The following is a 25,066-nucleotide window of genomic DNA, read 5'->3' on the forward strand; positions in this document are numbered from 1 at the left end:
TATATTCAGCTATAATCACAGTCTATAACTTTATGCTCAAAGATAACGAAAACAAACTGTTCAGAGTATGCAAACCATGTACTAAATAGTTTTGAAAAATACATTTGATGCTGTCCCGGCCATGGAAACTAATCGAAAAGTGATCTACAAACAATGCTAAGGTGAATATTCATAGAATATTACCCATCTAAAAACAAAAATAATAAAACGTGCTATAAAACTTGATTTTTGTAGACAGAAATTGTGATGTATAATTAGTTTAAAGCCCACTAAAACCGGGCTTGGCGCTATACGCACTATGCGCTGCTGCTGTGTTTTTGTTTCGCTTTAGCAGTAAACGGTAAAACCATCTTGGAAACCGATGGGTGTAATGAAAGGACTCTGCCCGTGATACATTGCTTTCTACTGCTAAGGTGAAGACTGGCCTTCATATTTCAGCGTTTGCAATGCTACTCCAGCCATTTAAGCATTAGTTTGACCGCGAGTGTTGCAATAGTATCGCCTCCTTTTTATTACTTGAGAACACGCAGCACGGTGATGGTATGACGCCGGTACAGTTAAGGTTTGAATGAATAATGAATTTTGGTAGATATTGTCATGCAACTGAGCTTACGCGCTGTCGCTTGGATCACCTGGCTACACACTAGTGAAAACTCTTTCCGTTTCAATGTTGCAGTGCGCCCATGATGTCGACCGATGCGGAGAATATTCGCGTTGTGGTTCGGTGCCGTCCACTGAGTGATAAGGAGCAAGCTGCAGGATGCCAGGATATTGTGGCAGTAAGTCCTGCCTGTTGCCCAGAGACGTGTGCTTTCTTTATGCTGAGCCATTTGCTCGTATCGCAGGTTGACACTGTTCAAGGAACAGTCTTGGTTACCAACCCAAACGGAGCCCAGGGGGACGTACCACCGAAAATGTTTACATTTGACACAGTCTTCGATTCGAATTCCAAGCAGTTAGAAGTGTACAACCAGGCTGCCAGGCCGATCGTCGAAAACGTCCTCGAAGGGTACAATGGTAAGCAGCAGTCTCGAAGAAAAACCTTCTGGCATATACGATGCATAATGGAAAGGGGGAAAAAAAAAAAAAAAAGAAAAAAAAAGAAAAAACACCAACTAGCTCCACAAAAACTTTTATGACGTACGAGTGGACTAATACCGCGGACTTGGCCCACCGACACACTTCCAGAATGTGTAAATAAATATTAGATGTTTTAAATTATCATTGCCTGGAGATTTTGTTGTTTTGTTTTGTTTGAAATTATGTTTAAATCATTGCAAAATTTTAATCATTGATAATTCTCCAAAACGTCGTCACACACGCTGGGCACAAGAAATTACCGAAATTTCCTGCGATATTGCTGCCTGCATGAAATATATCTATCATTTACTTTAATCGTATACAGGTGCATGCAGTTATGCAGTAAGTTATGCAGAAGAAACCAAAACGTTTGTTCCTGTTGTTTTATATATTTTCGAAATAATTACAAATTTTAGTAAATGACAAAGCTACTCTAGGTCAATCACCACACAGGAATTGCAAAGTGCACAGGAAGTTGCTGAAATGTCCTGTGATTTTGCAGCCTGCGTGAAGCGTTGAGAGCTGGTTGAGAGTGGGGAGCTACTACCCTCATTAATTAGTTTGGCAGTTCTATCTCCATGCGCTGCAGTTTTTTTTTTTTTTTTATGCAAGCCAATTTTGGCAGTAGTATAGCATTGTTGGATAACTGTATGGTGGCGATAGTATTCAGAACATCACAGCTTCCACGGAAAATCTTGATGCCTTAAGCCTGTGCTCTTAAAAACGAGTTATAGACAGGTGGTTTTCAACAGAGCTGTATGTTTATATAATATTTCTTAGTTTTTTGCTTGTTTATTTATTTATGTTTTTATTGTTGTAGCTGAACATTTCAAATGACTATAGCATTTACAATGACTGGTTTGTCAGATTCATGTAACTACTTGCTTACGGCTTCCACTGCATTGCACTGGGTAGCTGTTGGTGAGTATTGTGCTGTCATATCATATGTTGTCATATCCTGTAACATCATTCTGCAACTGGTGCTTATTTGTGCAGTGGTTTAAAACAGTGTAGGCCAACCAGATTAATTGCCACTGACAGCCTACGATTTCTAACCCCCTAGTACACAGCTGTCGGTGCCACCTCAACTAACAGGAAAGCATATACATGAAACATTATATGTATTGCGTCGAGAAAAAAAACAAACTCAGAATGATATGTGCAGATAGGAAACAAGAACAAGCAATACTTGATTAAGTACAACTCGATAACTTAATTCATCGTGGTAAATTTAAAGGTGCCGACTATCAGAACTATCAATCAGAACTGTCTTGGTTGTTACCTTTTACTTTGTAGGATTCAAACATAACAGAAAGGATTTTGTAATCTCAGTCTCAACATGGACATATCAGCCACAGTGTGTCCAGTAAATGCTGTAGTTATAGGGGTCATTTCTCCTATGCCACTGCTATCTTGCGAAAGTAGTGCAATCAACTCGTCTTATGCAATGCGTCTTGGTTTATGTGGCCGGTGGTGCTAAAATAACTGTTTTGTTATCATATGTAACTGTGTCATTCTACACATTTATTGCCTGACTGGTTGAGTTATTTTAACCTTAGCTCATCATTTGTGTTCCCAAGAAGAGCTCGGTTTCCCGAGTGAGCGAACTGACTTTTTATTTAGCAGTGTACAGGCAGTTGTTTCTATTTCAGGCACCATCTTTGCTTACGGCCAGACTGGGACAGGCAAGACATACACAATGGTGGGGGATCGCTCTGTGCCAGAACTGAAGGGGATCATTCCCAACTCCTTTGCACACATCTTTGGCCACATTGCCAAAGCTGAAGATGACAAAAAGTGAGATGTTTGTTTTTGTTTGTTTTCGTGTGTGCAGTCAGTAACTCATAGTTGATTCACTGCAGGTTTTTGGTGCGAGCATCATACCTAGAAATTTACAACGAAGAGGCCAGGGATCTTTTAGCAAAGGATCAAAATGCTAGGCTTGAAGTAAGTTGCTCTGACAGAACGGAGGCTCTTTCTTGCAGCATGATAAATATTCCTCATGACTTAATTTGCTTTGTCTTTCTCAGGTTAAGGAAAGACCAGACATTGGTGTTTACGTCAAAGGACTTTCAAGTTGTGTTGTTAAGACAGCAGATGAATTGGATCGAATTATGACACTTGGAAACAAAAACCGTAAGCTTGCATTAGTTATTGTATAAATCGCTTTTTAGGCATAGTTCTAACGTGTACGTAGTATGAGAAGTGTGTTACATAGGATAAAAAGTGGTTATTTCTTCTTGCTGGCTTAATGTTCAGTCATAGCATGGTGTGCTATTCATAATTTCATTCAGACCGTAATACCTCATTCAATACTGTAATATTAAATGTGTTGTGTGGATGATACGATTGCTTACACGAGGGAGTGAATAAGAGGAGTGTCACATAACATATATTTGATTGCATTATGTGTGGTCTTTCCCATTCTCAGGAGCTGTTGGTGCAACCAACATGAATGCGCACAGCTCACGTTCCCATGCCATGTTCACAATCACAGTGGAATGCAGTGAACGTGGCCTGGATGGCAGGCACCATGTGCGTGTGGGCAAGCTTCATCTTGTTGACCTGGCTGTAAGTTTCAGGGTTGACTTAAACTCATCTTCTGAAGCTGGCAATATTTTGCTTAGTTCTTTCCTTGCAACCAGGTATGGGGTCATGAGCTGACTTGTATGCTTGTTGCATGCAAAGAGTTATGCCAAACAGGACATATGAGCAGCTGATTGCAAAAATGAGCTTTATTAATTTAGCTAAGTAGGGGAGGAGTGGCCTGGCTGTTGACTGACAAAAGTGATTAGAAAACACTGAGAGGGATTTCGCCTTGCACTGAAGTTAGTCTTAGTCATGATGGTACTCGTTCAAGCTAAGGAATGTGCCATTTGCTGACTATGGGTATTTAAGCAGCTGTGGTGCAGGTCTGCTAGCTCTCGGAAGATGAACCACTGGAAACTGCTTTTAAACGATAGCTTGTAAAGGGGGCCCTCTGTTGCACATTGGTGCATATTCTCTTTAGGCGAGCCCCAGACTAATGGATATTCCTTGAAAGTTGAGCACATTTCTTATATACAGTACAACCGTGTTGCTATTTTGCCAGCTCATGCGCTCAAGATCAGTAAAAATGTCCAATAGAGTTGCACTAGCCTTTCAGTTAATAAGCTTTCTCTTAACCTGATTTCGCTACTACATTCATACAATTAGCCAATTCCTGACATAAAATACAAGTATTCAGTGGCTGACAGCAGATGTGCAGACACGAGATGGGGCAAAACCCAGGTGCTTGGGACGTGAATTAAGAGCTGGGTGGGGCAAGAGTTGCTAGGCATGGTGGCTTTTCTCTGGTACATATGTGAAAATGGACGAAACATCCGAAAGTTACAACAACGACCAGGGCATTTGCATGTCAACGTGACATGGAGAGGGGAAATGCAGCATCTTCTTTGCACTTCCTAAGGAAAAGCATCTGTAGTATCTGAAAGCCACAATGGTGCGTTTACATACAGGCTGGCCCATTCTTGTGAACAGAGCTGCATAGCAGTGGCTAGGGCAAATGGGGAGGAAGCGCTTAAAAATTACAACCATGTGTTTACATGCAAATGGGAAAGATTTGGAAAACGCAACGGCTTCTTAACATTTTCTACGGAAAATGAGGAAAAATCTTAAAACTTTTTCCGTGCATTTACGTACGAATGGTCTGGGTCAGGGAAATGCAGTGACTTCTTTGTACTGCTTATGGGAAGGGCCACAACGCGTCTGAAATATAAAATGATGCGTTTTGCATACAAACGAGCCAGGTTTGTGTGGGGAACTCAGTGGCTTCTTCATAATGCTAAGCTTTGAAAATGGAGCGCAACATCTGAAAGCCACAATGGTGCACTTGCATATAAACTGGCTCTTCTTGTTAGGAAATGAGATGGAGAGGAAGGAGGGCGGTGGCTTTCTTCTCAGCACGTGAAAGAAAAGCGGCGAAGCATCTGAAAAGTACAACAATGAAATAAAGGCAGGCTTGGTCTGAGGAATGAAGCTGCTTTCTTGCTGTACCTAAGGAAAAGAGGGCAAAACATATGAAAGGTATAATGTGTTTACATACAAAGCAGGCTGGATCTGACAAACAAAGCAGCTTTTTGCAGTGTCTAAGAGAAAGATGGTGAAGAACCTGGAAACCAAGAATGATGCATCTAATAAAAAAGGGCAAGGTCTGATAAGTACAGCTGCTGTTTAGCACTGCCTAAAGGAATGCCTTAAACGGGGCTATTTGGTCATACATCATATCATAGGAGTCCCTGTCATAGTGCCTGATCTGTGGGAGTGGTATGCACGTGTGAATAAGAAAAGTCAGTAGATTTATTACTAAATCCTCAAGTAGCCTTTTATGTAGTGTCTACCTGCTTAGACTACATTTAAAGTTCAGGTTATGAAGCTGCATTCACTTTTATGTTTATGACATTGTCTTTTTTTGTAACAGAAGTGAATTGAACATTGTGTGTGTGCTACCATTCCAGGGTTCCGAGCGCCAGAGCAAGACAGGCTCCTCTGGTCAGAGGCTGCGAGAAGCATCCAAAATCAATTTGTCTCTGTCCACTCTGGGAAATGTTATTTCCGCGCTGGTTGATGGCAAGAGCACCCATGTGCCCTATCGGAACTCAAAACTGACCCGCCTACTTCAAGATTCACTCGGTGGGAATTCCAAGACCCTTATGGCAAGTTTATTTTTGCACACCTGCTTTCAATATAAAGGCTTGCCAGGCCTTACTAAGGATTTTTCTTGCCTGCTCATTTGATTTGGATGCAAGTGAGCGTAGCATCAACCCTTTGCCTGAGCTTCCAGAATTTTCAGAAGTGCTAAGGGCAAAACATTAGCTGCAGCTGCAGGGTCTCTGTAGTCACAAGAAAGAATAAAGAAAAATGTGTGCATACTAACGTCTTTTTTATGCCACCTTTTCGTCTTGAGGAAACAGCTACTCAACGGATCATCTTTTTTGTCACACAGTTGACTTACCATTGTCCGCATTCGTATCTAGTTAAGAAAATTAGTTGAACCCAGCGACATTTATACCCAATAACCTGGGCCTCCAAGAAGTCCAGTCGTGGCTATTAGAGCTTCTAGCTATATAAAAAGTCTATGGTCTTGTGTTCAGAATAGTGCAAGAACTTGTTATTATAGTGGTAATACCAAGAAACCTTATTATAGTGGTAATGCCAAGAAACCTAAATGGTACTCTCTGCAAGCATTTGTTTGATGCTTAAAATGTGTTACTTTCAGTGCACAAACATTGGCCCTGCTGACTACAACTACGATGAAACAATTAGTGCACTGCGGTATGCCAATCGAGCCAAAAACATAAAAAATAAGGCCCGCATTAACGAAGATCCAAAGGATGCATTGCTTCGCCAGTTTCAGAAGGAAATTGAGGACCTCAGAAAACAGCTGCAAGAAGGTGCCCCTTTTTTTTTTATGTTTGCGCACTCAACACTAGTTGCCAGATTCTGTAGTTCTGTGGAATCCTTCTTACGTAAGCTTTGCATTAAAAGATAATTACGCATTTGGATTGGTAAATGTTATCAGAATATTTTTTGCTGCATGTAAGCGTTATATAGCAATATTGAATTAGCTTTGTTTGTTTTGTGCTATTATGCTAAAAATAAAGACGAACAGAAAGGGAGCCTGCTATGCCTAGGGGTTTCCAGATATGTTTTGCATGCATGACAAGATGACATCATCATTACGTATTTGTTCGACTGGTTGTTAAAATTTCAACCCGCTTTTTGGTGATGTACCAAAATGAAGTTCCATAGAGTTGTTACATACATTGGTTGTGATTGGTTACTATTTCAGGAGCTAATGATTCAACACCTGAAGATGACAGCAGTGAAGAGGCTAGTGGTGGTGATGACAGCAGCGATAAAAAGGACAAGCGGAAACACAAGAAAGGTCACTAGAGTGCATATATGTATCTCTACAAACTTAAAGTGATTCTTTTTAAAAGTTGTAGAAACTAAAACTGTAATATCAAAGAAATTCTTATGCACCTCTACAGGCTTTCAGTGGTCACCGTGAAATGGCTCCTTAAACTTGTGCCATAGCTAATGATAGTCCAAACCTCTAGCACGGCTTTTTCTGTTATGGGAGGACGCCAAAGAACTTCTGTGAAATGTGGTCTGCAGGTTGCTTTTGTGGCAGTGGATTTTCATGCACAGCAAAGCTGCATATATATAGCATATAACAAAGTTCTAGTGAAAACAAGATATGTGTGCTTTGTCATGTACATTCTCTCTTTGGAGAATGTTGTGTAGTCTTAGTGATGTGTTTTTCTGCTCCATTACTTTACTAAAATGTGAAAGTAATGACATCTTAGCGAATTCTGAATGTGGTATCTGACAGTTATGTTTGAACCACCATGCTTAGCAGCACTCAGGAGAAGCTAACTTTATGTAGGCCTTGGAGCCTTGATGGAGAGCATGCAGCTCGTGGGGAAAAAAAATAAATTGTCCACAAACATGGAAAGAAGGCAGCATGGTTCATTCAGAAAGAAAGAGAAAGTAAAGGTGCAGTGAGAAATAGGGAATGGAAGAAACGGCCAAACATTCTCAGCATTGCACAGCACGAGGCAGCAGTGGCAAGAACTGGAGGCGCGGCGTGTGTGGTTTTGCAGCGCTTGACTGCCACGCTAATTTCTCATCTATTGCCTTTTAGAAGGAAAGCAGCAGAAGATGACATTGTGTTCATGCAAGGCTTTGGGTTTCTTATGAAATCAAACTCGGTTGTATTCATAGACACATTGCCTTCATGCTTAAGAGGCACTTCCACAAGATGTAAACAAAAATTTTATAACAAAAAATATTATGAACAGACGATAAGAGAGAGATGGAAGGTATTTTAGTGTATTTCTCATTAAGCAAACACGTTCAGTAACTAGGCATTTAACTGATTACCAGACAGCATCTTCAGGACCATGTCATCACTTTTTTGTCAGTCCCAGTGATTTTACTATAAAGGGGTTCTTATAATATACCATCATACTTGTTTGGATGGTTGCTTGTTATTATTCCGCTCATACCGATTAGAGAGCATGAAAGCTACTGGGTGAAATTTATACATGACTTATTTTTCTGGCAGGAATGCAGACTGCGGAGAGTACTACCATTCAGACTTCTTAATTTAGCTTTTTCTCATAGGGGTGCTTGCTATTTGCGTTTGAGTCTGTTTTTCTAGGAGCAGTTTTCATATTTGTCACTTGAATCTACTGAGATGAGTTCGTTGTTCTTGCAGCCATTTCAGAGGAGAAGATGCGTGAGATACAGGCACAGATTATAGCTGACCGAAAGATCTTGTCCGAACAAAAGGACATGGCTCAGGAAGAGCGCGATCGTCTGGCCGGTGAACTTGAGATGAGAGAACGACAATTGAATGCAGCAAGGTCGGTGGTCACTGCCTCGTCTCCATTCATTTTTTGTGTCTTTCTTGTTTTTAGCATTCTCCGTGCTCTCTTCTGCTCGAGTGCAGTCCTGCTTTTTGTGCATGCGTTAAGGGTTCCTCATGTCATGGAGAATTAATGTCATTATGTCCTAATGTTTTCTGACTATAATGTTTACTGGCTGTAAGTGCAATACTGGAGCCCCTGACAATTTAGAACACAGCTGTTAAGTACCTACTCTAGTAACGAAAGAGTACAAAACAGAGATTGGGAGGTGAGCTTCAATTCGCAGGCCAAGCCAACGTCTCAACAAGGGAGCTTGTATTTGCCTGGGCAGTGCAGTCGTCACTGGCAGGGTTTGAGAGGGGCGGTGGGGACGGGACAGGAGCAGGGCAAGGAATTTCAGAATGTTTCTTTGAGTATGAATTTTTATGAACCCAGAACTGTTGGTCCTGTGAGCTGAGAAGCGGGGAACAGGACAGAGAGAAATAGACGAATCTGAATCAGAAGCTAGCTGGTGTTTCTTGGAAGGAGATGGGCAGCTGTATCGCTTTAGAATGCCTTTCCCCTTCTATGAAACACCTGCTAGTATTGAACCTGCTTTTGATGTTGGTTCATACTCTACCTCCCATTGTACTTCTCCTTACTGCTGCCAAGTTTTCATTTTCAGATCACAGGACCACTGGTTCAGGGTCCATAGAAATTCATACCAAAGAAACATTCTTTCATTCTTTGCCCTGCTTCTCTCTCTCCCTATCTCTCCCCCTTTTCCTCATCTCTCTATAGCCTTTTTTGGAAGCAAAAGCATTTTTGAACCCCTTTATAAAGGAAGTGCTCTGGAGAGCAGTTTTTGTCTCTTATATGAGAAGTCCCTTATAAGCAGGGTACCACGTTTACATTTTCTAGCCAGATCTTATTTCGGTGCAGGCATCCTACGGCTAAAATACGCAAATAAGAAGGCTATAACCCTGTTGCAAAAGCATTATTATAGCTTTCATTTACATATTGCATTTGCTCAGTGGACCACCACACTAACCACACCTTGCAACTTTCTTACATTTTTTACTGCTGCAATCTGGTCTGCTTCATGGCTGCATTGATGCTGTTCAACACAGCCTCTCTAAGCTTGAAAATCAGGCTAAGAACCTCATGGCCAATGTACCAAAGCTGTATATGTTGGCAAACTATGTTTGCAGCGATTGAAAAGTGCGACTGCGATGTGACTGGCACCACAACTAGCAATTTGCAACTAAGCTATGTGTCTGGTAACATTACAAGAATTCAAGTAAAAAAAGGCCACGAAATTATAAAAGTAACCAGCTTACCACCTCTAGAAGAGGCCAGAAGAGGCCTAGAACTAGAAGAGGCCAAAACTATAAAACATCACGACCAGAAATATCCCTCAGAAATTTATGCTTGTTTGACAAAGGGTAACAGCGGCTGTGAGTAACTAGTCTGTGAATGTCGCTACTCAGACAAAAAATAAATGAAAAGCAAATGAGGCATTTCAGAGCAGTTTATTTGTCCTCACCAGAATAAAACAACTTTTGTTTTTGTCTTTTTTTTAGTCTTTGCTTGGCTATGTCTCGTTTTCTAGGCACAATGACTTATTTATGTTAGCAGAACCAGCTGAGCTCTTTCTTTGCATTTACCAGATAAATTGTTGCTCGGACTGAAATGCAACGTAATAGGCAATGTTCGCTGTATCCTTCAGACTAGTGTTCGCTGTATCCTTCAGTTCGCTGTATCCTTCAGGCTGTATCCTTCAGCTTCACTAACTGGAGAACCTAATGCGCGCTCCCAGTACGCTTGCTCAGATGCTTGCATATGCAGTCGCACCTGTGCTTTTTGTGGCAAGCCTGAAGAGCTTCTCTGCATTGCGTTCCCACTGCAGGGGCTTCTTTTAGTCATTTCAAACCTGATTGACCTGCTTTTTGTTTGCTGAAGTTATAATATATTAATGACTGCACAGGGTGTGTCTCTCTTCTTTTGTTTTCACTAAAGCTACTACTGAACCTGGTGATGGACGGTGCCACATCTAGTGTTAAAATACCTGTTACAAGCAAGACTGAGTACCAAACTTTAAGGCTAATTTGTCCTTTGTCGCCAATTGCCTTCTACATCCAATGTCTTTTAAAAACTGAGGTCCAATTAATGAAAATCATAGGGTGGCCAACCATATTGGTGAATGGTGTCTTTTATACCCGATTGTCTGTTACATCCATGTCTCTTATAACGGGGTTCAGCTTATATGTCCTGCCAGTGATGATGGTGCTGCCGAGACAAAGTAGCCTTGTTGAAACATTGATTGGCTTGCAAACTCTTGCTTGGTTCTCTTTCATACTGTTTAGCCATCTTCTTCCTCTCACTCTACTGTAGTAATGTTGATTATGGCAGCTCATATCAGTTCTGAGATCACAAGCAGAATGCAGAGCTTCTTCCTAAGCTTTTGAGGCAGTGGGCTTGTGGAGTTGGTGAAGATGCCAGTGCAGTTATGCCTTAACTTTAGTTCTAAAATTAAGAGCACATCTTGGAGCTACACCTGGTTACAAAGAGTGCTCATTAGTATACCTAAATTTCTGCCCTGTAAATGGGGTTACTGGTTTAGTTACTGGTTACTATATGCATTTTTGTGCTTGCATGGGAACAGAAACATTTTGTTTTTGTCATGGAGTTAGGCTTATTGGTTCTGTTTTTCAAAATTTGGCATATTATCTGTTACACTTGTTCTGTGGACACCTCAACCATACTGAAGGGACGGGAGGAAGGTGGGAGTTGAAGCAGAAAGCGAGAAAGAAGTGCTGTAGTGGAGGGCTATAGAGTAATTTCAATCACCTGGGGATCTTTTCCGTGCACTGACATCGTACAGCACACTTGTGCCTCTCTGTTTCGCCTCCATCAAAACGCAGCTGCCGGCGGTTGTGTTCGAGCCCTTGTACTCCGGAACAGTAGTCGGACATCTTAACCACTTTGCCACCGCGGCGGGGCGTGCAACTTTTGTCAGATGTCATTTTCTGCATACAAATTTTTTTGTGAATGTTTGATGTTCTTGTGGGGTCAGAAGTGACATAGAGTCTGTCTTGTCTTTTTTCTTTATGTATTGCAAGGAGCTCATGTAACAGTAGTTAATGCAGAAATGACAGTATTAAGAACCAGTTTAGCTGAAGGAACTTGTACAGCCCTGACAAAAAGCCAAAGTTGGATGTTTGAGCGGGCGTTTAATTTTAAAAACTTTGTTGTTGTGTTCTGGTTGCATTCTGTGCTGAATGAGAGGACTCCATGCTGTATGATTTTCATACTGATGCTGACAAAAACCATGGAACTGTCACTTAGCCATATTCAAATCCAGAACATGACTCTTTTATGCCATTTATGCATAGTTTTGCATTGATGGTTGCTTGTCGCATTTATATAAAAGAGTCTTTTGTCCTTGCGGGCTGTGGGAAAACTTGCTTACTGGGAAAACAGACAGCCGAACCTCCTGCATCTACAACTGCATATCTGAGCTTGTGCATCACTGCCCCAAACGAGCAAACTGTTGTCTTACCTCGTTTTTCTTTCCAGAATTATTTTATATTTTTTCTTGCAGCCAGCTGTAACATGCTATGAATAGCCTGCTAATTCGCAACATCCATGTCGGAATTACTGTTTTTGTTCAATTAAAACCAAATTTTTAAAACTTTTACACTTTTATTCTTTTTTTTTTTTATAAAATGGAAAGTTCAACCCTTACTCATCTCAGAGCCTTTTTTTTTCTTTTTTTTTTTTTTTTTTTTGCATCGTCAATCCGCTTCTGGTGAATCCCCATTGCTTTCCTCATTGAAGCCTGCTTTGTGGCACCTTTAGGGAGGAGCATGAAGGTCTGATGCAGAAGCTACATGCTCTGGAGAAGAAGATAATTGTTGGTGGTGAGAACCTGCTCCAGAAGGCCGAGGAGCAAGAGCGACTTCTGGAAGAAAGTGCACGAGAGCTGGAAGAGCGGAAGCGGAAGGAAGCTGCTCTCAGAGAGGCACTGGAGCAGAAAGAGGTGCGTTAGGCTGGAGGCCGGAAAGTGCCCTTGGCTGAAAACTGCTGCTTTCCTCACAGCACTTAATGAAAGAATTGTAATGTCACAGTACATACTGTGTCTTGGTAATAGTGAAAATGGGGCGGAGGACAGTTGTGTGTTTGATAGGACTGGGAAAAACGTCTACCCTGTGCTCAAGGATTGAACTTCAGAGATGATACCAACTGAATGTATAAGAATGAACTCAGGCAGTGGTACACATCATGGCTGAACAGTGTACTAAACCAGGACTTCTAAAACTGGGTTCCGTGAAATCCAGTGGTTCCATGAGCTGCTTGTGTGGGTTCCGTGAGCTCCGACTGGACCGCCCCTTCTCCCTTCCCCTGTTCCACTTCCTGCTATGCGTGTGGACCAGGCACAGTTTCTGGTTTGGTAAAACCCTTTCTAGATTGGTTTATTCTAGCTCATTCCTCCGTTTTGCACCATCAATGCAGGCACAGGCCTCGGCATCATCTTTTGCTGCTGTGGCTTTTTGTGTTCTTGTTTTGCATTTAAGTCTTAGCATGAGTGGAAAGTAGGCATTTATTAAAGCTGATTGCCAAAAATGAGAAAGCAAATGCTGACAAAACTGAACTATATGGCAAAAAAAACTAGGGCAGATCTGTGCACAAGCAGCATCGCCTAACAGTGACTGCGGGGTTGGGGGTTCCTTGGTGCATATTGGTGGCTGTTAGGGTTTCTTGAGGCAAAAAAGTTTGAGAAGCCTTGTGCTAAACTGATGCCTTTTGCAGGAGACAGGAGAACAGGAGAAAGGTTTGACCATGAACGATCAGTAAGAGCAGGGATGGCTTTTCAAGCTACGGAACAACAGAGCTTGTGCATTCTTGTAGTAGCGTAGTAAGAAGTGTAACACGGATCAGCCTGCAAGTTTTGATGCTGGGAAATGAATATGAGGTGGTGACTAGGTGATAGTAGCTAGTAGTTCGACGAGGCATTATTTGAATGAATTCGGGGGGCTGTTAGTCAGGTTTGCTTCGTGGGACCTGCTATGCAACATGCCGATTGCCACTTCAGTTATCCATAGTTATGAATAAAGTGCTGAAGCATTTGAAAGGGTCAGTTAAGCCACTTTGGTATGATGAGGGGCACATAATGCAAAAAAGTGCAGACATTGTGAAAGCACAGGATACCATATGTTGAGACACAAAGAGTGTTAGAGAGTGGTTGTTTTTTGCTTTGCTTTCAATTTTTTGCTCCCTCATTGTGGCTACCATGTTGTGGATGGTGCAATGACTGCCTACAAGTGGAAACCCGCTTTCCCAGGCCGAACGGTTAGACATGGAGGAGCGGTACTCCACTTTGCAAGAAGAAGCAGCCGGCAAGACGCGAAAGCTGAAAAAGGTGTGGGCCCTGCTGATGAGCGCCAAGGCCGAGATGGCGGACCTGCGCCAGGAGCACCAGCGGGAAGCCGAGGGGTTGCTCGAGAATGTGCGCCAGCTCAGCCGTGAGCTGCGTCTCAACATGCTCCTCATCGATGCCTTCATCCCACCAGAGTACCAGGTGCATATGTGCAATCTGCTTGCCGCTGCCTAGTGCCATGAAAATATAGTGCCTAATAATATAATGCATTTGTATTAAATACTCACCATAATGCCCAACCTGGCAGCAGACATGAACGAAATTCAGTATTTGCCCGACTGTTACTCAATCAGTGCCCGAGAAATGTTCCAGCAGCATGAAGTCAGACAGGTCAGATTGCAAGCAATGAGATGGCCTTGCTGTTTATGCCTTGCTGCCATGTCTCAGCATCTCTCGTTTATTCATATTTTAGCTACAAACTCTCATACTATGTTCTGTGTCTCTGCATTCCCCACTCACCCTCACAGATTGGTTCTGCGATTGGGGCTCCCACCTGTTGTGATGCACCCCGCTGTCCAGATCCCTCGCCTTTCACTTTTGAAGCGCACCTTTAGCTCTTGATGATCAATGCTCTACCCCTGCCGTGTCGCAGCAGCTATGCTTCCTTTCCCATGCCATTGCTTCGCCATGCTTTTCGTTCCCTTAACTTCTCGCACTCCTTTGCCATGTCAGTGTGTTAGTGCGGTGGTGTTAAAGGCCAAATTTTTACAGTGAAAAACCATCCTGGCTCTTTATTTTATCCATTTTCTTGTATGCAACATATAGAGTGGTTTGTTCTGTAGTTTCTGTTCTTTCTTTCTAGCTTAAGCTTCTCTGGTGTGCTTTTCAATTGATGCAGGAGCTCCTAGAGAGATGCGTTCAATGGAACGAAGACATAGGAGAGTGGCAGCTGAAGTGTATCGCTTATACAGGAAACAACATGTGCAAGCAGAGTTCTCCTGATGTAGGCAAAATACACGAGGTGAGTGCCCTCCTACTGAATGCTAGAGTACAGGTTAGTTTATCTTGTAGCAGAAATTACAAAAGTGTGCTACTTAGTTACTTCCGAGTATTTAAGCAAAAGGGGGGAAATCTGTACGTCAAAGGGAAAGCGAATTTGATTGTCACGGCTGCAGATTGTCGTGGCAAAAGTGACGTGCCATTGGTGAGGTTCAAAATAACAGCTTGAGGGGTTTGAACCTCACCCACATTTCTGGGTGAAGTTCAAACTTGTAATGTTCTGGCACTCAAAAACTAGCAGCAGCTATTCTTTCCTCTACATTTTTTTATATTTGTGCCATTGTACTGTTTGTGCAAAGCATACATAAAGTCGTCCTATTGCCCAAACCTGAATACGCACTTATAAACTGGAAAGTATGGCATTCTTTCTGCTATTTTTGACAGTTGCTATAAGAAACTGTGATGAAGTGATTTAACCGTTTTATGATTACTGATGTTTTCAGCCCTCTTGGACGTGATCGTGAAAAAATAATAAATAAATAAATAAATTGCTATGCTCTCTTTTCTTTCAAAATTTTCTGCTGAATTTTAATTCATCTTTTTAAGTATAACTACTCCTTTTTTCTTCTTTGTGGTTGTAGAAATCTGATTTGGACATCTCCCATGTTTACTTGAGCTACTCACCTGATGGGCTTCAAATTCCCGGGCGGCATAGGTCAGGAAGAAAGTCAGCTCGTCCAAAGACCTCTCGTCCAAAGTCCTCTCGTAGGCAAGTTCTGAATACTTCTCATTAACTATCCTGTGAGTTGTAGATGTCCTAAGGTTTCTTTACATAGTCATGAACACTTATGAACCAATTTGTACCTTCACTGTGCAAAAGTTAATGGCTTTGTCAAAGCCAAAAGCCAAAGCTGCAGTCCTGCTGACCAATCCTGTATTGTGTCCATCCGTACAAAGGTGACCATGACTGGCGGGGATTGTTTGCACTCTCACTCTCAGAGGGAGGATAGACATGATAGGGTGAGGGCAGGGAGGTCACACACTTGGTTTTCAAAAGGTCCAGCCTTTGCAAGAAAGCAGCGACTCGTGATCCAGAGGTACCAGCTCCTTTCATCACAGGGATGGGAGCTTTCTAGTGCTCCTCTCGCTGCTAAAAATTTTTTTTAGCATTTAGTTCTCCTGCAGGAATGCCAGCATATTGTTTTCGCCTAATGAGTTGTGATGGTATGCTTCTCGTGATTGCTACAGGCATCACTGCAGTGAATGTGCCCGTGTAAAAAAAAAAGAAAGATGAAAATTTAAACTGCGCCGCTCACAGAAGCTGGCATAAATGTCGCGAACACATTCGTCTCCACGTTCATATTTGTCCTGTATTTAATTTATGAAAGGCAAGCTAAGCTAACGTTTCGACAAGTCCCCTTGATGAAAGGTTGGCTTGGCGTGTAAACTGAGGCTCCTCCTCAACTCTTGCTCGATTTTTCTCTCATTCTGTACTCAGTGACATTCTCACATGGTCTTTCCTCAGTGAAGGAGAAGGCTTTTGTGCGCTGTCTTTTTGCTAAATCCCTGGTCGTTCTTTTGATGTTTTGGTCATAAGGTTAGCTGGCAGCTAACCTGCATCCTTACAAGTGAACACCAATCAAAATAAGCTGTGATGGTGCTGTGGTGGCGGTGCAAGTTAGGAGGTCAACAAGGGTGGAGGAACAAGGAGAAATAAAAAAAGAAAAAGCTGATCTGAAAATGTAAAGGAAAAAATTATAGGTTTGCTGGACCTTTTACCCAAGACAGACCTAGCTGACTTGTATATTATAACTTAGGGAGAAGTACCAACTAAATGAGGTCTTAATAATTAATATGCATGATAGGAATGAAAGGTGCAAAAATGAAAAATGTTACAGCAGTTCCTAACATTTTAAGTCTTTTCCCATCCTCTAAAATGAAATCGGTGGCACACGAGCATGGACATTAATAGTAGTTTACAATGTCCATTATGCTACCCGTACTTTGTAATAGGGCAAACATTCGGAAAAGCAACCTGCTCAAATGGCATGTTCTTTGCTTTATATCGACTAAGCAGGTCACTCTTTCTATTGTGAATCAACCTCACCTTCAGGTGTCAATATTTATAATCTCCCTTCATCTTCATCAAATAACACCTTTGCAGTATCACATGTCCCTGCTTCACATTTATTAATGCTTTCATCATGTCACATAATGGAGACAGTGTTATGTAAGCAGCAGATCAGGAAAGTATTCTAGCACTGGATTGTCCTCTTTATTGAGCTGACTTGCACCCATAGAGAACTGAACAAATCTACAGAACAAGCATGCAAGCATGCAATGCCTGCCACTCTTAGTTGTGCTGAATTTAAAGCTGGCTAGTAAACTTCGAGCTGAGGGGCAAAAAGCAACTACTACAGTCTAGAACAACTCAGAAGCAGTTGCACATGGATGGCTGTATATAAGTATACACAAATAAGTGGTATAAGTATGTGGCTGTGTTAACCATTTGACAAGGCTGTAGTGCAGCCTTGCCGGACTGGGCATTGGATATATAGAATTGGTTCCCTTTCTTCTAGAAGTTTCCTGTAGGAGAGCCATTAATGTGTTATCAGGCAGCCTTTGTGGTAATAGCCGATAGTAGATACAGCTTTCTTCATATAGTTGCTATTGTAAGGAAAAGGTAATTGGAGAGCTGTTTGCTGGGAGGGAAATATAAATGCTTCTTGTTTTGGCCAGATCTCAAAGTGCAGAAAAGGCGGCAGTGTTTGTGGGTAGCCTTGTGACACTGTTGGGATACAGCTCGCTTTTTTTGCCATATCATGCCCAAGTGACTTATTTCACCGGGTGACTGCAGAGAGAGTTGCTTGCAGAGTGGTGCGAGCTAACCCCAGGGAAAAATACATTGTTAGCCTTCACAGTTATGCGTGCTTTTGCTCTAAGGCCCTGCTGCTGAATACAAAGCAGACCAGTGAACTCATGCACAAAAAGGATATAACCATTCGTTCATATCAGCGTCCCTTTGAGCACTTATAAGCCATGTGGTCAGTGTCGCGCTACCTCTCCAACACTATAAGAAGAGCTTGGAACTCTCCTAAACAGCTGCCTTTTATGTCATTAGTGAGGTTATCATGAGATGGGGGGGGAACTAGGAGAGGAAATGTGGGCAGCAGAAAAACTTGCTGAAGCCCTTAATATAATTTCTTTTCTTCCTTGCTGAGGAGATAAAAATGGCGACTGTGGTAGCATTTGTGCGCTCATGTAGCCCGGGACTCACAATCCCAGGGACGTTCAAATGAAGTAAAGGGTAACATGGGCATGTAAAGATTTGTTGTAGTAAAGTTAAATGCACCGTTTTTGCTTTTCTCCACACCTCCAGAAAACAAATCAATCAGCATGAATCTGGTCAGGAGGCAATATCAACAAAGAAAGGCAATTTCCTGGGGCTCTATTGTCTGCCTTTCGTAAAAATGGCAACAATTAACAGCAGGTACTGAAATTTTCAGCACCTGAAAAATGTGCGCGTTGTACTACGAGGCTGCACTGCTTACTCAGAGTTATGAGCACGAGGTGGTCTCAGTAGAAAAAAAAAGAAAAGAGAAAGAAGGAAATATTACTCCCGGAGAAACAGCAGTTGCATTTTTATTACAACTGACCAGAAATTTTAGCTCATTATGAATTTCAGACATCTGAACTTATAGTATCTGCTGTTTTTCTTTTCAGAGATAACAGTGGAGTTGTCCCTCGGAGCATGCCGGAAGCCTAACTTGGTTCTTCCCTTTCTTATTTATATGCTTCTGTCACGCTGAGGCAATCTGTGCGATATCTTATGGTGTACCTATTGCTTTGTCAACAAAACTCCTTTCATCTGCCGGGGATGATACTTCAACGTGCACAAATCCACTGCTGGTGAGCTTAGGAGGGCACACCATGAAAACAAGCATGTTACATTGATGCGCTGTTGTGAGGAAGCATCAGATATGCTCAACTTTTCGTGATGCATAGCTGATTTAGAAAGATTTCCAGTGTCCAGAATGTAGTTTTTGCTGAATTTTTCCGGCTCAGCCAAGCACTCATGCAGACAACTTTGCCAACAGTCTTGTAATCCATGCTTTGCTCAGCCTCGTGCATTGCAATATAAATTTACCAAAATACTCAATAATTACTTCACTAGGGCGAAGTGCAATCCTGTTGCGTGCACTCTTCTTTCTGCCTAGAAAAAAGGGGGCCACGAGCAGACGAAAACACCAACTCGGTTCAAACTTGCTTTCACTGTACATTCACTGAATTTTTTTTTTTTTTTTTCATTTCATTAAGTGGAGTGGAGAGCATGGCTATTTATAGCTCGTTGAGCCTTGTATGTTATCACATTGATGCTTATGGTTGTCCTGTGTATCGTTCTACATCTGTGTCGTGCATTCGTGTATGCAGACCTCACAAGTTTGTGTATAGCTGTGATATTTCTGGCAGTGAGGTGTGGCTGTAATAGCATAATAGGTTAAAGATGTGACGCAAGATGTGAATCTCGGCCGATTTATCGTGTTCACCAAGATTGGAGCAGTTAATAATTGCACCTTTCTTTTTCCTGCAACCAGGGGTGTGCATATTATATTTTTATTTCCTTATTTTTATTTATCACATACACTTCGAGTCAAGCAGGACTTTAATCGGATACCAATTATGGAAGCATATTTGGTTTGGTTTATAGGGTTTAAAGAACACGGCACTGATTTTCACTAAATAGTATGCAGCAAGAAGTCACAATATATTAACGTGATGCCGGTCACATCATACACGTGGAAGAATTAACTTATGCTGCAGGAGACAGCAGTGACCAAAATAGCATCACATTTCAGTAGAGAACAGCCCCACCGTGGTGGTGCAGTGGTTAGGGCGCTGGACTGCTGTGCCCAAGGATAAGGGATGGAATCCTGGCCATGACAGCCATTTTTCGATGAAGGCAAAAAGCAAGGCACCTCTGCGCTGTGCGATGTCTGTGTAAGAGAACCCCAGGTGGTCGAAATTTCTGGAGCCCTCCACTACGTCGTCTCTCATAGCTGGAGTTGCTTTGGGATGTTAAACCCTGCCATGCCACATCACCCAGTCTTGGCATTGTGAACATTATGACACAAACTGGTCACGTCATGGAATTGGCTTTGTGTTTCTGGCAGAATAATGCCACACTAAGTATTTCTCAGAATATATGCCAGTTATTTGCAAAATATTGGAAAACTTCAGAGCTGATTTGATTCATTTTGAATAATTTTAAAACATGCTATTTGACTCTTTTAGTGCATTTAATAAAAAGTTTTAGATTCTGTGCTCAAATGTTTGCACACCTCTACTCGTAACCAATATTTTTATTATTATTATCTATTGCCACCTAATCTGTTATATATATGGTAGTACATAGGTCTTCGTTGTTACCTCGTTTAGTGCTGGCCCATCCTTCTGGTCCAGCAGCAATTCAGAAGTCATCAGAAATTGTCATTCAAATTGAAAACTGAAATTTTTTGGAGCCACAGTTGTTTTCACACTCATTGATTGCCAGCTGTGTGAAGGTATCATTATTGCAATTTTTATACTTCTTTCCACTGTATATAACAAACCAAGGTTGCAGATTTTATTCTTTATTTCGCATAGTGCAAGATACGGCTGTGCATTGGCATTTGTGTAAGTACCAAAATTCTTTTATGTAGTGTTTTAATCTGTTTTAGAGATAATCATTTTGGTCCAGTCTTATTGGCATGTGGAAGCCATTTTATCAGGAGGAGGAAACTCAACATGAATTCAGTGTTGTTGTTGTACATTGTGCTTTGCTTCTTTATACACACCTATGAATTTGAAAGAAACAGTGCTGTAGAGTTTCATGTCCTTGTAACAAAAACCTGTAATGAGACTGCAATAGATATAATACTTGCAGTACTGTTTGCAATGCCACTTAGGACTCCTTGGAGGTGGACATTGTAGTATAAGCTACGAATTCCGCTAACACACCGAAAAAGGCTAGCGAGTAGATCATAAAGTTAACGAGGAAAGAAAAAGAAGAATGCTTAGGAGAAAGGAAGTTTTGCTCCCGACCTAAGAATCTGAAAAGGGGCTGAACATCTGCTGCGGTTGTAGCTTGCTCACCTGCAGTGTCTGTAACAAAAATACCTTAATGTATGCCCGAGAAATGAAACAAAAATATACCTTCAATTAACACAGTGGAGAGATGGGTAGGGACCTGCCCTGGCAAGGCAACCATGACGTACAAGGTTCGCTGCACTGTTTTTTTTTTTTTTTTTCGTTTCAATTTTTAATCCTACGGTGCATACACATAGGGACAAATAAGAGTACGGTATTCACGTGCGAAGAGCAGCGAGGATATTTTAGCTCAGACAGTTGAATATTTGCACGATTGTTCTAAATTGTGAAGAGATACAAACCCTACTCGTATTTGCAGCCCTTCAGCTGTAATATTTACGTTTTTTAGGTTTTTATGTGTGCATTAGAATTCATCTCATTCATATTTCATTTGTCCTTGATAGTATGTGCTACATTATGTAATTATTTCCATGCTGATCTCACATTTGCATGACGAGCTTATTTGAAGCACAATCGTTAGCTATGTATGTTTTCAGATAGATAAGTTTATTGAAAGGAAAAGCAGAGAGGTTGGCCAGAATGATTAAAATCTGACCTGCTGCTCTACACAGTGGAAGGTTTTCAGGCCCCCTTTGAGGGGCACTGAAACAATATCTACTAAGCCTATAAAAAACCATCAATCTATTCCATCACACACCTGTGCATTGCAAATATTTTAAGCTTTCAAAAATATCTGATCAAATGTGATGCTTCTCCACACCCCGTACCCCCTCTCCTTTTATTTTGATATGCACGAATGAGCAAGAAAAAAATTAGGTGTGGTTTAGCTTGTAATCAAACCTGGAGTTACGTGAGAACAATCTGCATGTCTACACTTAGCTTCGGCTTGAAAGTACAGACATGGCTTTTGCACACAGTATTTTATTCTATGGTTTCAGCTTTATTTATGCCATAGGGGAATCACTTCATGTATGAGCACCCCTTTCCTCTCATCGTTGACCATTCTCATTCTGGTGTAGAAGACTTTTAGTGGTATGACGTCATCTCTACGTCCAACTCCGGGGTACACTGCCGTCACTATGTTGGAATGAACCTTCTGTCCTATCAACTCACTGTTGTTGTTCGCCTCTACCAACTGCTTAGTTGTCTGTCTTCTTCTTTTCCTTCTTCTCACAGACTGGCACGGCGAAATGGCGATACTGTACCCCCCCCCTCCCCCCCACTGTGGCTCTTTACAAAAAAAAAAAAAACAAAAAAAAAAAAAACAAAAAAAAACAGGTTGCGACTGCACCTTGTAATACCTCGTCCTGCTCATGTAATTTGGCCACACCTATTGTTTAATTAGTTGGGTAGCAGCAGCTAAGAACATGTGGTGAAATGTTGCCCTAATTGGTTGCAAGGAGCAATTTGAAAAAAAAATTAGGTGTAAATTATAGAACCCGCACAAAGCTCTTATATTTGACTCCGATACTCTCAAAGGCCACCTAAATAAATTTGTTGCATTAGGATATGACCATCAAAATCATTTCAGAGTCTCCTCAAGGATATCAATACCATCGCAGATGCCACATGCTTCTTTGCTTCACTGCCATGCACACGTTGCTGTGAAGGGAAGCTCAGTTTTGGAAAGAATTGCAGACATTTTAGTTGTGAAGTTCTGTGCAGAGTAAGATAAGCTGCCAGTAGTCACAGACACGTTGGTAGAAATGGGGGGGTAGACACCTTGGCTAAGTGGAAGCCATGTGCTGATTTGAAAAGTTGATGCTGAGTGAGTGTAGTTACAAAATGTCATTTGAAAGTAATGTGTTTGGTGTTAGAATACAATAAAGATGAAAAGTGCCCATTACTTCCACACGCAATTTTGCATTATTTATGTCAGCAAATTCTTCAGTAAAGGTGAAAAATGTCTATTACTTTCTCACACAATTTTGGGTGCATTATTTATGTCGAAAATTCTTCAATAAAGATGAGAAATGCCTATCACTTCCCCACACAAGTTTGAGTTCATTATTTATTTCGACAATTTCTTTTGAATGCCAAGGCAGCAAGAGTTGCAACGTTTAGACTCTGTGTACTAAGGCCTTTTTCTGTGCTGCCATTGGCCTATATTAGTCACTTTTGGCACTTCTCTAAATGGTCACATGCTTTTGTTGAGCCGAGTAAAATTTTTTTCGAATTTGTGGCTGCATGTTTTAGTTTATGGCTTATATAGCTTAAAGGTGTACTGAACAAATATCCAAGAATATTGAGAAAACACCACAATTGCATTCCTAAGACATGATTACTCTAGTACAGGCACATAATTTGGGTTAGTTTCGAGCGGATGACTTTATTTTTAACATATTTCTCAGCGGCCGCCAAGTCACAGGCTGCGCGCTCCTTACTGTGAGCCGGCGGATGTGACATCACAACTACCCTCAGCAACGCCATGGCCCCGCGGCCCACCGCCTCCGCCAACCCCACACCCGAGTTAGTTGTTTGGCGTCGCGCAGTGCCGGTTTCCCCGCCTGCGCAGGAGATGCATAGGGCTTTCCTAGTGTGTGAGCTTTGTGCGCGCAGAATAGAATGCTGCAGACGAGAGAGGTCAAGGGAGACTCGTACAGAGAGCGTGTATTGCTTGCAATTGTTTACGTGCTGGAAGGGAAGGACGGGTATTGTGCAGCTTGGTTGAAAGCTGAGCCCCGAGTATGCTGTCCCAAAGGAACACGAGGAGTTTTAAGGTGCGTTCAACTTCATTAAAAAAAAAAAAAAAAAATGTTCGTCCGCACGTCTTGTGAGTGTCAAGGAGGAAGGGAAAAATGAGCGGGTGCTTTGGCGAGTGCGATCGCTTGCGATGGGTTATGGCTAGGGAGGCATGAGGGAGGCGGGTAGTTGTGACGTGATATCCGGTTTTGTCAGCTTTCACAGGAGGCCGCTAGGTGCGGCGATTTGAGAAATATTCATTAAAATAATACTTTCTGCTCATTTCTGTTCATAAAGTGTGTTGTTTTAGTCACCCTCAGTGCTATAGCTACCACATGCGCTAGAAATCTCGGCGGCAATTTTTTTTATTCAATATACCTTTAACATCCCAAAGCGACTCTGGCAGTAGGGACAAGTAGTGGATAGCTCTGGAAATTTTGATGATTTTAGTCTTCTTTGAGTTACATTGAATATGAGTAAATACACACTGGAAGTCCCCAAAGATGATTCCTCATACAGAAACCTTTGTGAAGATATTTAAACCTATTTCTGAATGAATTTGATGCCTGCTATGCACAGTAAAGTGCCTAATTGGCTACTTGTCTGGAAAATGAGTGTTCAATGTATTGCTTATTCTTATTATATGGCTGCATGCATAATTTAAATTTTTTCATTGTCTGTACCTTATATCTAAAAATTACTCACATACTCTTAAGCTATTTGTGCCAAATTATATGCACATTATAGAATTAGACAGCAGAGCTAATCTTGCGTGCAGGATAAAAGGCAGACGCAAACAAGAGACCCACAAATGGAAAAGCTTGGACTGAGCTGCACTGCCAGTCTTTAATGTGTGCCAGAACCACAGTACAGTGCTATCTCTTGCTGCAGCTGCTTCCCATATGCGAGCACGTGCAGGATTAATGGTTTCCAATGAGTGCATTTGACGTGTCCCGTGTCCCGTGTATTAAACTACACATTCTGTTCAGTTTTTACTAACGAAGAGTCTCATGATGTTCCCAGCCTCCCACCATTGCCACATCCACCAATGGACAGCATCGCATTCAACCCGCATGGTATTGTTAATATTATTGATTCGTTAAAATGTTCATCTTCCTGTGGTATTGATGGAATTACTTCCAAAGTATTGAAAAACACTAAACATGTTTCCAGTCTTATTCTTTCACTCATTTTTCAGCAATCTTTTGATACTGGCTCCGTTCCACTTGACTGGCGAATAGGGAAGGTCATTCCAATCTTCAAAAAAGGTGACCGATCATCGCCAGGTAATTATCGACCCATTTCACTAACCAGTGTATGCTCTAAAATCATGGAGCACATCATATACTCTAATGTCGCTACATTTCTAACTTCAGTTAACTTCTTCCATCCAAACCAGCATGGATTCCGGAAAGGCCACTCATGTGAAACCCAACTAGCTTTG

At 41.6% G+C, this 25,066-nt stretch overlaps 1 protein-coding gene across 1 annotated transcript; it reads left to right on the plus strand.

The window, feature by feature from the left end:
• Nucleotides 1-263: 263 nt before the first annotated feature.
• On the plus strand, nucleotides 264-22,936 carry Klp64D (kinesin-like protein 64D). Its single transcript, XM_084601360.1, has 16 exons — nucleotides 264-413; nucleotides 677-779; nucleotides 846-1,017; nucleotides 2,733-2,877; nucleotides 2,943-3,027; nucleotides 3,111-3,216; nucleotides 3,512-3,651; nucleotides 5,577-5,774; nucleotides 6,338-6,512; nucleotides 6,911-7,006; nucleotides 8,345-8,492; nucleotides 12,336-12,516; nucleotides 13,819-14,055; nucleotides 14,753-14,875; nucleotides 15,495-15,622; nucleotides 18,577-22,936. Exons 2-16 carry the CDS (start codon nucleotides 684-686, stop codon nucleotides 18,617-18,619), a joined length of 2,073 nt encoding a protein of 690 aa, XP_084457486.1. The 5' UTR covers nucleotides 264-413; nucleotides 677-683; the 3' UTR covers nucleotides 18,620-22,936.
• The last annotated feature ends 2,130 nt before the right edge of the window (nucleotides 22,937-25,066 follow it).

The sequence above is a fragment of the Amblyomma maculatum genome, chromosome 4 (genome assembly GCF_055883805.1).
Source record: "Amblyomma maculatum isolate TAMU_Amacu chromosome 4, ASM5588380v1, whole genome shotgun sequence".
In the NCBI taxonomy this organism is placed as follows: domain Eukaryota; kingdom Metazoa; phylum Arthropoda; class Arachnida; order Ixodida; family Ixodidae; genus Amblyomma; species Amblyomma maculatum.

Bases quoted from the DNA above. Each gene is read 5' to 3' on its own strand.
- Klp64D (XM_084601360.1), top strand. From the start codon at position 684: ATGATGTCGACCGATGCGGAGAATATTCGCGTTGTGGTTCGGTGCCGT. The intron at 2,878-2,942 runs GTGAGATGTTTG...GATTCACTGCAG, and splicing joins AAAGCTGAAGATGACAAAAA to GTTTTTGGTGCGAGCATCAT. The intron at 5,775-6,337 runs GCAAGTTTATTT...TGTTACTTTCAG, and splicing joins GGAATTCCAAGACCCTTATG to TGCACAAACATTGGCCCTGC.